This window comes from Ursus arctos, unplaced genomic scaffold (assembly GCF_023065955.2).
Source record: "Ursus arctos isolate Adak ecotype North America unplaced genomic scaffold, UrsArc2.0 scaffold_8, whole genome shotgun sequence".
Lineage (NCBI taxonomy): Eukaryota > Metazoa > Chordata > Mammalia > Carnivora > Ursidae > Ursus > Ursus arctos.
In genome coordinates this window covers 7,960,828-7,974,687 of record NW_026623100.1, presented here as the reverse complement: position 1 = coordinate 7,974,687, position 13,860 = coordinate 7,960,828, and the positions used below count along the sequence as shown (strand labels likewise).

Here is a 13,860-nt window from a genome sequence, read left to right as displayed (position 1 = left end):
GAGCCCCGCATCCGGCTCCTCCGCTGGGAGCCTGCTTCTTCCTCTCCCACTCCCCCTGCTTGTGTTCCCTCTCTCGCTGGCTGTCTCTCTGTCAAATAAATAAAAAATCTTAAAAAAAAAAAAATCAGGTTGTAAATACTATGGATAAAGCTAAAAACATTGAAAGTGGTTATACCTTGGGAGTAAGAATTGGGGGTGAGGAGAAATGGGACACCTTATTTTTGATATAAGCCTTATATTCTTTTTGACTTTTTAAAGTACTTCGTACTTTAATGAAAATTTAAAACGTAGGCGCGCTTGGGTTGCTCAGTCAGTTAAGCGTCTGACTCTTGATTTTGGCTCCGGTTTTGATCACGAGCCTGCTTGAGATTCTTTGTCTCCCTCTGTCCCCCGCCAATGCTGTCTTACCTCTCCCCCAAATAAATAAAATCATTTAAAAAATTGTAAAGTGGAAAAGGCTATTTGCAAGATCACTTAAAATTTGCTTCTTAGTAGAATTTAGTTAGATTTCCTACTGAGCTGGGAGCCCTGCCCTCAGTACAGGTGAAAACAATCAAGAAGATGGATTGTACATGTCTTACCACTTTGCTGCCTCGGAGGAGAATGAGTGCTTCCACTTAGAGCCTGTGTGACCAGAGGATGTGCACCGAGGTCCTGCCATTTCCTGAGACTTGAGGTGACAACAACTCAGAAGAGGGAAGATGAGAAGTTGGTCTAGGGAGTGGGTGGCCTAAGATCACACTTGTGCTCAATGGATTGGGCAGGCAGAGGCTCCAGGGGAGACAGCTAACACGTGGAAAGCCAGCTCTGATTCTGGTTTCCTCCCTCTCTGCTTCTCCTCCACAACTTCGCCTTTTCTTCTCTGTAGACACAGGAAATATGAATCTGGAGGCTAGTTTGAGTTGGATGCTAGACTGCATCTGGCTGCCAGCTGTATGGCAGTTGAGTGGCAGGTGGCCGGTCATTTTTCCCAGACCTGACCATGGCAACATCCGGGACTCCCATTGAAAGTTGTTTCCCCTCCTGGCTCTGTGGAGGAGTCCTTGCTGATAATAGCCAAAGCATCAGCAGAGATGGGGACGGCTTTGCTTTCAAATTAAAGAAAAAAATTTTTAATAATAGAGGAAAAAGCAAGTGCAGCCTGTGGCTTTTCTTTCTGTTACTGTGATACCATGTGTTTAAGTGCGGACCTTCATTTCAATGTCATATCTAAAAATTAAAGAATGCTTAGTAGTCTGCATGGTATATAAAGAAATGGCAGTAAGCACATGTCTACGGTTGTTGTGGGTTGGGTCTGTATCTCTGTGGTCACGTGGCATTGCTTAGAACAATGCAGTGGCCTGGAAGGATCTTTAATCATGCATCCATTCCATCAGTAAAAGAAACTGAAGGTATAAATCTGATAGAGATAGATCTACTTATATCCCCTTGCACTGAGTATGTATATTATAAAGCATGCAAAAAGAGCTGTTTTTAAAGGGTGAGCTACAAATATAAGTAAATACAAGTTCATTGTTTTCTTTTCCTAGACCTCCATTGATTGTTCACTTTTAGAGACTGCTGATGTAGAGACCTACCATCTTAGTTCTTCACTGTTCCCTTCTCTTTTAATCTCACTGTGTCAGGGCACTCTCCCCAGGGTGGTTGGGGGGTGGAGGCAAGGAAAGGTAAAGTCCAGATCTTTTGAAGAGGAATGATTCTCTTACAGTTCATTGCTTATGAGACCTTTATAAAATTTTTTCTCACTGTAGACACCAACTGTTGACTTAAAAAAAAAAAAAAAACCACATTGCAAACTCCACACCATGATGATTGCTGATATAGACTGCTTCCCTCCCACCCCCACCTCACACACCTCTGTTCTGAAATAGGCTCAGGGAAGGGAAGTAGCTTGTATCAGGGAAGCAGAATCAGGACCACAACCCCTGTTCCTTGAGTCATTTCACTTCTCTTTCTAGGATTCCATGGTGGACTACAACTTCTCAAAGGACCCTTCTAACCCATTTTGGCTTCTTTTTTGTCTAAAAGTTGTAAAATTCAGTGTCCGTGTATAAAGTTCTTTGCCCTTTCTGACCTGTTCCTATTAATCTGTTTTACTTGGAACCTAAATTCTCAGAAGCTAGGGGGGAATTTTAAGGGTGTAGACACTGCTTCTCTTTCTTTTTGTTTCTCTTGTCTTCATTCTCCTGTTTTCCTTCTGTCTAACTTGGAAAAAAATTGTGTACATACCTCATTAGGTAACTTTCTGTCCAGCTTTGTTGTGATTGTGGATTCTTTCTTTCATCCAGAGGTGGGGCCCTTCTTGCCTGGCCTGCCAGGTATTTGCTAAACCCAGTGTATTCTAGCAAGTCAGTTCTCTCTTATAAACCTGAAAGTATCCTGATTGTTGCCAGCCTTGCCCATGATTGTTCTCAGAACTAAGCAGTGCTGAGTCTCTCTGTAAAAATCCTAGTGTACACAAAACCACTGTCACTCCTCAGGATGGAGGCTTCCACAGAACTTCCATGTTCACCTCTTCCAGGACAACATACCATTTTAAGTTTCCAAACTGACTGAATGAGATTATTCGTGTTTTAGGTTTATCAGGAGGCTTTTTGTTTTATTTTGAATGTCTTTATATTGAGAAAAGTTTAGAAACAGAAAAAGTATATAAAAAGAAAAGTTCAGAAGCTAGGAATACCTGAAGGAATTAAATAATTTCTATTTAAAGCAAAGAAACCTGTTTCCCAATTGGCAAAACATAATGGTTTTTATTACCAGTGTTAGAAAAACGGTCGTGTTCTTAGCTACTGTGTATTTGTTGTAAGTGATGTACTGGTAAAAACCACTAACTTCTTTTTGCTCCTATATAGAAAAGGCAAAAGATATAAAATAAAAAAATCTAACTTAATTTGCTTTGAAGTAGAAACACTTTATGAGATTCTCATATTTCTTAGCATAAGTTTCTGTGTTATGTTGCTCATGAAGTCCTGGGGCAGGGGGAGGTGGTTTTGTTTGTTTTATTTTCTGGTAGCTAGTTTTACGAAAGAAAGACCTTCTCCCAGGGGTGCAGGGCAGTGCTCAGGGCCTGGTGCCCTGAACGCAAGCTGCACCATGGCAGTAGAGGAAGGCCTCAGTACAGAAAGCCCTCACTCCTGAGTCCTTTGGCACATAGGTGGTTGCTCTCTGTTGTCCTCCCTGGATTTGATTTTGAATAGGGTCCTCTTTTTCTCTTTTTTTAAGATTAAAAAAAAAAGTATAAAGGCATTAATCCAGCAAATGACAGGCAGCCAAGTGCATTGTATGGGGCATGGTAGGTGTTTGAATTTAATAAAGATGCCTTCGCCATTTAAGTTACAATTTCTAGACAGACAGGAACTCTGCTCTTTTTATGACCCCCACCCATGGGAACTGGTGCATTTTTGTGCATTGAATTCTAAGAGCAGACAGTGGGGGGAGGGGAATAAAACAGTGGAACAGGTGGAATAAGAAAGGAGGGAGCCAGAAGCTGATTCGGGACTGTATTGAGAGTAGTGGTGATGTAGTACTCAGCCGGGAGAGGCCAGGTACCAAGTAATCCTCTCCGTCCAGAGGTTCCACACGTAAGACATTTCTGTACGTTTCTCAGAAAATCATTTCAAATGTCTGCCTTCAGAACGAGTGCTTGTTGTGGCAGGGGTGGGAGGGGACCTAGAAGGCATACTGAAACTATAATAAATACCTACTTTTATACCCATTATAAATATTTGTATCTAATATCTCCAGTAGCTTTATCCCAAAGTTTCTTACTTAATAATCTAAGTATCACATAAATGTTTGTGGTAATAATATCAGCTTTCTGTGTCTTAAGAAATTCGGTGGCTATGTATTCTTCAGAGCTTTGTGGTCCAACACAGTAGCCACTAGCCACATGTGGCTATAACTTCATTGAAATAAAATTGAAAACTGAGTTCCCCAGTTGTACAGGTCACATTTCAGGTACTTAGTAACATGTGGCTAGTGGCTACTCTGTTGAATAGTACTGAGACAGAACATTTTCATCATCCCAGAGAATCTGTTGGATGGTGTCAGTCTAGAGGCTAATGTTTTTCATATTTGTGAGAAGAGTTGGTTAATTTTATGTTTCATACTGTGGAAGTACTTTATTGACAGATACATGTCTGGGGCTGGATGAGACAAGCAGCCAGATAAGTGCCCAGCGTGTCCCAGTGTTCTCTTCTGTGGGGTTATATAGGATAGCCTGGATTAGGAAAGGCCGTCATAGTGAGTCTGGTGATTAGTAGCACCAGCCTCCCTGTTGGTAGGATGCACGATTATGTCTGGTTAATACTATAGGCGTTAGAGGCAGAGTGACCCTTCCAGCTGGGCGCTTGCTTGCTGGGTAACACTGGGCAAGTCATTTAACTCTTCTGAACCTGTTATTTCTTTTTCTTTTTCTTTTTTTTTTTTTTAATATGACATTTTTTTTTTTTTCAAAGAATTTATTTATTTATTTGACAGAGATAGAGACAGCCAGTGAGAGAGGGAACACAAGCAGGGGGAGTGGGAGAGGAAGAAGCAGGCTCATAGCGGAGGAGCCTGATGTGGGGCTCGATCCCATAATGCCGGGATCACGCCCTGAGCCGAAGGCAGAAGCTTAACCACTGTGCCACCCAGGCGCCCCTGAACCTGTTTTTTTCATCTGTAAAGTAGGAGTGAAATACCTGCTTCCATGTGGTCCATATATACAATGGAATATTACTCAGCCATCAGAAAGAACGATTTCACAACATTTGTAGCAACATGGACAGGACTGGAGGAGATTATGCTAAGTGAAATAAGTCAAGCAGAGAAAGACAATAATCATATGGTTTCACTCATTTATGGAACATACGAAACAGGGAGATCGGTAGGAGAAGGAAGGGAAGAATGAAGGGGGGGTAAACAGAAGGGGGAATGAACCATGAGAGACTATGGACTCTGGGAGACAAACTGAGGGCTTCAGAGGGGAGGGGGGTGGGGGACTGGGATAGGCCGGTGATGGGTATTAAGGAGGGCACGTATTGCATGGTGCACTGGGTGTTATATGCAAGTAATGAATCATGAAACGTTACATTAAAAACTAAGGATATACTGTATGGTGACTAACATAACATAATAAAAAATTATTATAAAAAGAAAAATACCTGCTTCCTAGGTTTTGTTACGAGAATTACGTTAGGTAATGGAAATGGAGTAACGAATATCAGGCACTCAGCACAGTGCAAGACACATAGTAAGCATGAGTGCCATAGCGGTTTCTTACATTCATTGTAATAATACTGACATGTCTTATCCTTGTTGATGTCCATTTCTTTTTTTGCTGATACATGCTTCCTTTCCTTTTCTTCTTTTTGATTATTTCTCACCTTTCTTTGCTCTACTTCTATTCTCCTTTATTCCTTTGTCTTCTTTTTCTTTGGCTTAAGGGCCCTGTGTAATTCTGTTAGTATTATGTAAGAATAAAGAATTTCCTGTCCCTTGGTTGCTCTAATACATTGAAGAATGGGGAATAGTTGATAATCAGAATGGAACCAAACTGTGTAAAGATTCACAGAAATACACCACCTTTGACCAATATTTATGAGGACGCTAGTACATAGGGGCCAAGGGGCAGTGTAGCAATAACTGGCCAGTAGAGCTCCCCTCATTAGCACCTACCTGTAACTGGTGAGCAGACTGTCATGAGAGCTGGAGGGGAAGATCCCTGCTGATTACATATCTTCACTCCCGCAGCAACAAAGGAGAGAGCGGGAAGCTAGAAGGCAGCAAGAACGTGAACAGCGAAGGAGAGAACAAGAAGAGAAGAGGCGCCTGGAGGAACTGGAGAGAAGACGCAAAGAAGAAGAAGAGAGGAGGCGGGCAGAAGAAGAAAAAAGGAGAGTTGAAAGAGAACAGGTTAGTTCACAAAAGAATGTTCCGCCCATGAATTTGTGAGGTTTGTTGCTTAGTAGAGTTGGGGGATTTGGGGCACATGCACAACACATTCAGGACGTCAGACGTTTCGAAATGCTGAGGCACGCTTGGAAGCATAGCAGTAAACAGGGTCTCATCTTTAAAAAATGATGGATAAATCTTGACATTTAGAAACCTTGAAACCAGTTAAGTGGTCTCCAAATAGTGTGATACCCAAAAGATTTCTGAATAGATCTTCTTGGGTTTGGCTTAAATAAATGCTTTGAACCCCAAATATCTGGATGATAATTAGCCTTTTCTTTAGTGAAATTAAAAACCAGCCACAAGATGTTTGAAGTATCCAGTAGCTGAATATTGTAATAAACATATTTGCATATAATGCAGTGTATCTTTCTGTAGCATTAGAAAAACTAATAACATTATGGTTTTGTTTAGCCAAAAAAGATCATTCATGTTTTGGTAATACTTACAGCATTTTATTGATGTCAGCTATAGCTGTCTTTAGAAATCTGTTCCTTGAACCACCTATGCAAATAAAACCCGACTGTGCTTTTGTGTCTGTGCTGTCAGTGTGAGCCCCTCAGAGCCTCCTCACCTCTCACATCTTAGAATTGATCATTCTTTGTTATGAGGTTTGGGTAAAGGAAAAAAGATATGAACAGGCACCGATTTAAATAATACTTGAAATTCATACTTAAGATACTTATCAACAATGGTATTAACTTCCAAAGTTGATTATTCAGCCACTGTTCTTGATACTAATCACGTGCTTCAGGTTCTCCGCATCTTTATCAGTTCTTTCTAGGAATTTAAGTGATACTTTCTGTTACCTTATCGACATTCTTGGCCAGTTGACCGTGGTGTGTTTTGGGGCTTTTTGTTGTTGTTGTTTTGGTTTTTTTCCACGTTGTGATTTTTACTTGGGGACTGCAAAGAGGAGTAAAAGTGAGCTTTTAAAAATTAAATGTCCTAGGGATGATGATTGCAATTCGATGGTGAAAGGAGGGTATGAGAGTAATACTTAATCTTTCATGTTCTAATGGTAGTCATTAGCTTTTGTGTATAACAAGCACTTCTTTAAAAAAAAAAGCATCCAAGTAGTTTCATTCTGCTTTCCTTATTCTTTTGCAAAATATCCCCTGTGTTAACAGTGCTGTGAGAAACTTGTCATTTCTTCATTACATGTGCATGTTTGTGTACATGTATAATTATATTCTGTGTGCTTGTTATATGTTAGGACCTTTGTGATTTGGATAGATGTGAATTTCCTGGTTGTCCTTGTGTTTTGAAGGCACACACACACACAAAAACCCAAAAAAAACCACCCAGCTGTGCTAATTTCATCTCTCACGTTATGGTTCAGGCCTGTCTAGTTCAAAGAAGAGATGAGTTGGAATTCAGATTCCTTTCCTAGCTGTTGCTGCGGAAGGCCAGATGTCACGCAAGGGCAGTGCTTGGCATAGCATGTGCCATGTAGGGTTAGACTTATAAGCATGGGGCTTGGAGCCCACGTTGCAATCAGATTGGCTTTTTTGGGCAAAATTTATTTTGTAAGATAAAGATTTCTAAGGAAATAATATATCATGATTTGTGTTATCCAGCATTCTCTCAACCAGAACTATTGGTGAACTAAAATTTCTGTCCAGCCCAGATGTCTGGCTATTTTTATTTTAAAGTATGTGCCATAGTACAAGTTGGATGGTCAGCATTAGATACTGTAAAGATATAATCTGAATTTCAGAATAAAATTTCTCATGGACCCTTTAGTCTACTCCCCGTATGGAGTAGTAAGCTTTTTTCCCTGTTGAAAAGGAAGGAAACTTCTTTCGTTTGTATTTCAAAGTTGTTTCATGTCTGTCTCCTATTTGAGCTTCACAAAAAATCTTAAGAGCTGCAAGAGACTATTCTTGATACTCATTTCTCAAATCAGGAGACTGAGGAAATTGGAGGGCTTTCTAGAGGTCCTAGATAAAAGTCTCTTGATTTTCTAGTCTCTTAAATATGCATGCAACTTCAAGGTTGGGTTTCTCCTCTTTACATATTTTGGGTGTGTTTACCTGTTTTCATTGTTGCAGAGACTTGTTCTCTTCCGCTTGAAAATAGCCTTCCCCCAACCCCCCACCCCTACCCCATCTCCCCCCAGACACACACACACTCTCTCTCTCTCTCTCTCTTTCTCTCTGTGTCTCTCTGTCATAATCTCATTATGAAGAGCCTGGGCCTGTTCATTTGTGAGAAATCACCTGAGTCTGTTGTTCACAGACCATGGCTTTCAGAATGTAGTCATTCTGCGTACCTTCTGTGTCATCAGAGAAAACACAAATCAAGTTTGTTCTGTTTTAATATTAAACAGGTTTTGGTTTAGGGTTTTAAAAATTGGCAGTGCATGCTAGTTATAAATAATGACTAATAACCCTCTGGGGCAGTTTGAGCCCTCTGGTTTATCTTAATTAAACTCTTGATTTCTCTGGAGTCTACCATCCTTCAGAGGAATATCATGGTCCTTTGAAATCCCGTATTTGTGTTAAACAGCTGTGTTCTAACAGAAAAATTTTCAGATACCTTTGTATGTATCAGTGGAGTGTATATCATCATTCATTAGACTCTTTAGATCTTGGCCAATTTGAAGATCTTGGGGAAAATCCTTCCCCATACGCTTTGTAATACATTAATCACTAAGCGAATTACCACCAAAGATCATTGGGGCAAAGGTTCTTGGTGCTCCATTCAGGTGGTTCTGATGCTTTCCTTTTGGATAAATTGATTGCTGGGTGATTTCTGTGTGACAGGAGTATATCAGGCGGCAGCTAGAAGAGGAGCAGCGGCACTTGGAAGTCCTTCAGCAGCAGCTCCTCCAGGAGCAGGCCATGCTACTGGTAACGCCCCGTATCTGTCTTGTTCGTAGCATTAGGGCTCGTTTATCTGTCCCTCCCCTGAACTTTGGACAGAGATGTGGTGACCACCAGACCATTTTGGTTAGTGCTGTGGACTGACAGGCTCAAATGGAGACGTCCTCTGTGGTCATGCTACTTTGGGCAGCTTTTCGAGGTGGCTTCTATATATTTATTTCCTGTTAAAGAGTTAACTGTTCTCTTTGGTAGATAGCAAGGTTTTGAACAGAACTTGGCATTCAGTGAACATACTAGAGTGCTAAGGGCTGAAAGTTCAAAGCATGTGCCGTAATATTTTCGTCTAGTATATTCTTACTTTTGAAACCACCGAAACCAACTTTTAATTGAATTCTCTCTCTGTCCAGTGATATTATGGTTAGCAACAAGCTGTCAGATTTTTCCACAGGTAATATGCTATTTAAAATCCCAGTCATTTTGCTCTGTTCTCAATCAAGGGGGGGAAGGGCATTGTCTTTTTAAGAGGTTGAGAATGAATCCAAAGAAGAGGCGAGTTCTGCAGTGTCCCATAGATTTAGTGTTCTCCTCTCCCTCTCCAAGGAGTGCCGATGGCGGGAGATGGAGGAGCACCGGCAGGCAGAGAGGCTCCAGAGGCAGTTGCAACAAGAACAAGCCTATCTCCTGTCTCTACAGCATGACCACAGGAGGCCGCACCCGCAGCAGCCGCCGCCGCCGCAGGAGAGGGGCAAGCCAAGCTACCACGCTCCGGAGCCCAAGCCCCACTACGAGCCCGCTGACAGAGCTCGAGAGGTATTTTCTTTCCTTTGTTGCTTAAACATTGATCTGGTGTCAGTGATTCCCTGGAAAGTCATAGAATGACTCTTAGAAACTGTGTAATAAATATTAAGGCTACAAGGGGACTCAGAGACCAGTTAGGAGCCACTCTCTTGGTTTTCTTGCTGAGAAATTGTGGTTCAGAGAAGTGAAAGGACACTTGCCCAAGGTCTCTTATCTGCTTAATGTTTTTTCCATGGACAACTAGAGTGCCTCTGTTAACAAATCGCAGATGAACACTAAACTAAACAGAAGATTGTATGGCTGAATCATTCTTAGAATGTAAACGAAGGCGATGGTGGCTGGGTTAGCTATTTTTCCAAAACCGCAATGAAAATAAAGTGTGCCTATAGTCCAGTTTACTGACTTTTCAAAGACTGTGATTTGTTACTAAATTGGCACATTTGGGCTACCCAGAGCCTCATAGTAAGGATGTAGTGAAGCAGTAACTGTTTAGGGGTACTAAGAATATGGGGACCTGGGCAGCTTCTAGAGTGTGTTTAAACCCGGCCTATAGGTGGCATCCTTCTACCGTGTTTCACCCTCACAAGAGTAGATACAAGGAACAAGTGTTCTGTTTATTCTGGAATGCCTTTATTTTTGGTAGAATGAAATGTGTTTTGGCTTCCTGATGATAATCTTTTAAAATGTTGATTAAGTTGGTTGTGACGTTAATTTTTTTGGCCTAGTTTGTCATCATGTACAATCTAAGAATTCTTGCCAGATTTTAAAGGCTTAATTTTTATTTTCATAAGTATTTCTTTATCTCAAATCAAATATTAGCCCTATTTTATTTGCCCCCTCTCTTTTTGAGCCACCCCTCTCTTTCCTTGTAGTTGGAGAAAAGAGAAAATTTCCTTCTAGGGCCCTTCCACTTTCAGGCTTTCTTTGGGATCTCTGCTTTTCCCTACTAACACTGAGTTATGTCTTCTAATTCTCTGATGCAGGTGGAAGATAGATTTAGGAAAACTAACCACAGCTCCCCTGAAGCCCAGTCTAAGCAGACAGGCAGAGTATTGGAGCCACCAGTGCCTTCCAGATCAGAGTCTTTTTCCAATGGCAACTCCGAGTCTGTGCATCCTGCCCTGCAGAGACCAGCTGAGCCACAGGTAGCAACAGCCAGGTGGCTGTGGGCCGAGGAGACTCCTACCATAGCTCACGAGGCCACGGGCCTGCTTGTAATGTTTACAGTTTGGTTTGTTACCACATTTGGAAAGAAAAGAGATTAGCCGGAGTGATTTTCAATTAACGTACAGGCTATATACCCTCAGTTGATAGAGAAAAGAAGGTTTTTGTGGGGTTTTTTTAAAGATTTTTGTTGTACTTATTAGGAATATCTAGATTCAGTGATTTCTTCTTTTATTCTTTTTGTCTTCCCTAACTCAGATGTTCATAAACAAGTACTTCCTTTCTTTAATACACAAATTTTTCAGTTTAGGTTTTAGAAAGTTAGTATCATAAATATATAGAGGGAGAACCAGAACCTTTTCTTAACCTTTGATCCTTGGCTCCTGGCCAGTTCCATGAGTGGGCTTTAGAAAACCAATGTCTGCCTGAAATTGCGTGTAGAATTTCTTGGTTTTGTCCAACTGTGCATATTTTTTTGGGAAAAAGGCCTTTTATTAGATACTCAAAAGGTTTAAGATCCGAAAGAAGATACATTGTAGTAGGTTAAGTGTGCATTCCTCTGAAGTAGGTCAGGGTAAAGGTCATGACCTCTCACTGGGTTGGCCACAGCATTCTGCCTGGTCTAGGTGAGGGAGAACCCCCTGGGCTGAGTGCCATGTGTTTAAAAGAGAACCCTCTGTACTATCCAGAAAGGAAGGTAACAGCAGGGATAGCCCATGTTAAAGATCTGAAAGATCCTTAAAACACAGATTCCCAATTTCTTACTGAAAATAAGTGACTTTTAGATATTTTGCTCCTTGAAGCTGTGTATTACAGAATATTGGGAACAAGATCTTAAGCCTGAGTTTACTTGTTACTGATGTTTGCAAATGTTAGGGGACAAAAGTTCGTATTCTTGTGATAGAAGTAGCTGTGGTGTTCTGAAAAACAAGTCCAAGTGAGGATTTGAACATGCTTTACAATAAATAATCCCAGTGTGGAGAAGTTGTTAAAAAAAAAAAAAAAGAAAGAAAGAAAGAAAAAAGAAGAAGAACCAGACCTAAGCAAAGGGCATGTTTGTGGGAGTGGGGGGTTTTGGGGGGGCAAGAAGATACTTACATGGGATCAACAGTTTCTTGATTTACTGAAGAGCTGACCCACAAGCCGCAGAGTGAGGAAAGCGTGACAGAGGGAAGGGAAGAGGGACTGCTGGAATAGGTGTGACAACACTTGTATGAAGAGTCCAGGACTAAAATCTTTATTCTGAAAGTTAAACTTAACGCAAATAGAAAATTTTTATCTGTTTGGCCATTAACAGTTTAAAAAATAGGAATTCCTTAATTATGTATGCTGCTTTTATATTAATTAACTAATGTAGTGCCTAGAGATAGTCTCCCTTTTCCTCCTTCTACCTAAAGTTGCTTTGGGCTGAAACCTCTACTTACGAAAACATTCTCTGAGGAGACTAAGATTCTATTTTAAAGCCCATGTTTTATTATAGTTATAGATAACACTTTCAGTTTCACATTTTTCCCCCTGAAAATTTTAAGCATTTTAGCACTCTGAGATTATTCCACTCTGAGATTATTCCACCAATAAGTGGAATTTGTCACTCTCCCAGAAGTCCTAGAAATCATGACCTGTGACCTACTCTGAATCCTGCATTTGGAAAGGTAAAACCAGTTGTGATTTGGTATTTTTAGTTTTCATTAAATGTGTTGATATTATGGATAGCATAGCTAGAATTATGTAAATTGCAATGTTGAACACTTATTTTAAAACGATAAAATGCAATAAAGAAAATACAGATTATTTCAGAGATTGCTTTACCAATTTAAAAATCAGCCAGATTAACTCAGGTGACAAGTAGTTGTCCTGTTTCTTCAACTGTCAGATAGAAGGCATATACTCCAGTAGCAGTCAGCGGCGGGAATGATAGTATTGAATATTCCTAAAAGAAACCAAAATTCCTTTTTTCATGATTACTATGAACATGTATGGAGATCTCTAGGGTTTGAGTGTTTTAGGACTTGGGAGAAGAAAGTGGCAAAATCCTGGGTGTATTCGAAAAGTTTTTAAGTTGTGTTACCATAGTCTGCCAACACACAAGGGGTTTGTCTTTGCTCATGAAATGTGTTGTTCTGTGGTTATTTGGTCTGAAACGTTACACTGCCAGGTGCTGCGAGGACGGATAGCTAGGTCTGCATGTATGGCAGTGTCTGTCTTGTGATTTTCCTTTCCTCCCTCTCTCTCTCTGCCTGTCGACTCTGCTTTGACATGGATGTGCATGGAGCACGCTGTCCTCCTTTTTAGAACCGGAGGTCTACGAGGGGTTTTTTGTTTTGTTTCATTAATCTTCATGCTTACTGCTATCTGTAATGTTAGTCTGGATATTAAAAGAGTTTTCTTTTATAAATGTACATTTGCTTTTTTTTATATAGTATGTTCCTCAGACTGTTTCTTTACTTAGAAATGTAACTGTTTGACTGCTTGGCTTACCTAGGACTGTATTGCCCCCATTTGCCTTCCCCCACTTCTTGGTTTGGATTTGGTATTGACCGGAAAAGCGTTTTATGCAGAACGCATTGAATGTTTTGTGTTTTGTTTTCTTGTAAGGTACAGTGGTCCCACCTGGCATCTCTCAAGAACAATGTTTCCCCTGTCTCGCGATCCCATTCCTTCAGTGACCCTTCTCCTCCCAAATTTGCACACCACCATCTTCGCTCTCAGGACCCATGTCCACCTTCCCGCAGTGAGGTGCTAAGTCAGAGTTCTGACTCTAAGTCGGAGGTACCTGACCCCACCCAAAAGGCTTGGTCTAGATCAGACAGTGACGAGGTGCCTCCAAGGGTAAGAAGCAGAAAGACAGATGTGTGCTACTTTTTTCCTTTTTGTTATTTTTTTTAAAAATTATTTATTTTAACTAAGGGTATGGTGATTTCACCAGAATAAAGGGGCAATGAAACTTCAAAGGAGCTTTTACAGTGGGGAAAGTTCCATAGTTACGCAGTTATATTCAGCCAGCGGCCAGTTAGCTTTTTATGGTTGTTGTTAACTCTATACTTAAACACAAAATAACAGAATAATATATGAGTAAGTCTATGAGGAATATAGTCCTAGAACAAAAATAATCAAAATATATTTTAGCTGTTGTCTT

General features: G+C 40.6%; 1 protein-coding gene across 50 annotated transcripts in view; it reads left to right on the top strand.

The window, feature by feature from the left end:
• Window positions 1-13,860, top strand: part of MAP4K4 (mitogen-activated protein kinase kinase kinase kinase 4) — a 188,889-nt gene that overhangs the window by 139,991 nt on the left and 35,038 nt on the right. For 7 of the 50 annotated variants that reach the window (XM_057309055.1, XM_057309070.1, XM_044378876.3 and 4 more), the window contains exons 13-16: window positions 5,734-5,895; window positions 8,703-8,789; window positions 9,456-9,572; window positions 13,320-13,553. In XM_057309055.1, the coding sequence (XP_057165038.1) occupies window positions 5,734-5,895; window positions 8,703-8,789; window positions 9,456-9,572; window positions 13,320-13,553 (600 nt within the window). Of the gene's footprint in view, window positions 1-5,733; window positions 5,896-8,702; window positions 8,790-9,362; window positions 9,573-10,543; window positions 10,706-13,319; window positions 13,554-13,860 lie in introns of all 50 variants that reach the window. The other 43 variants (XM_057309059.1, XM_057309073.1, XM_057309071.1 and 40 more) reach the window with 8 other exon arrangements.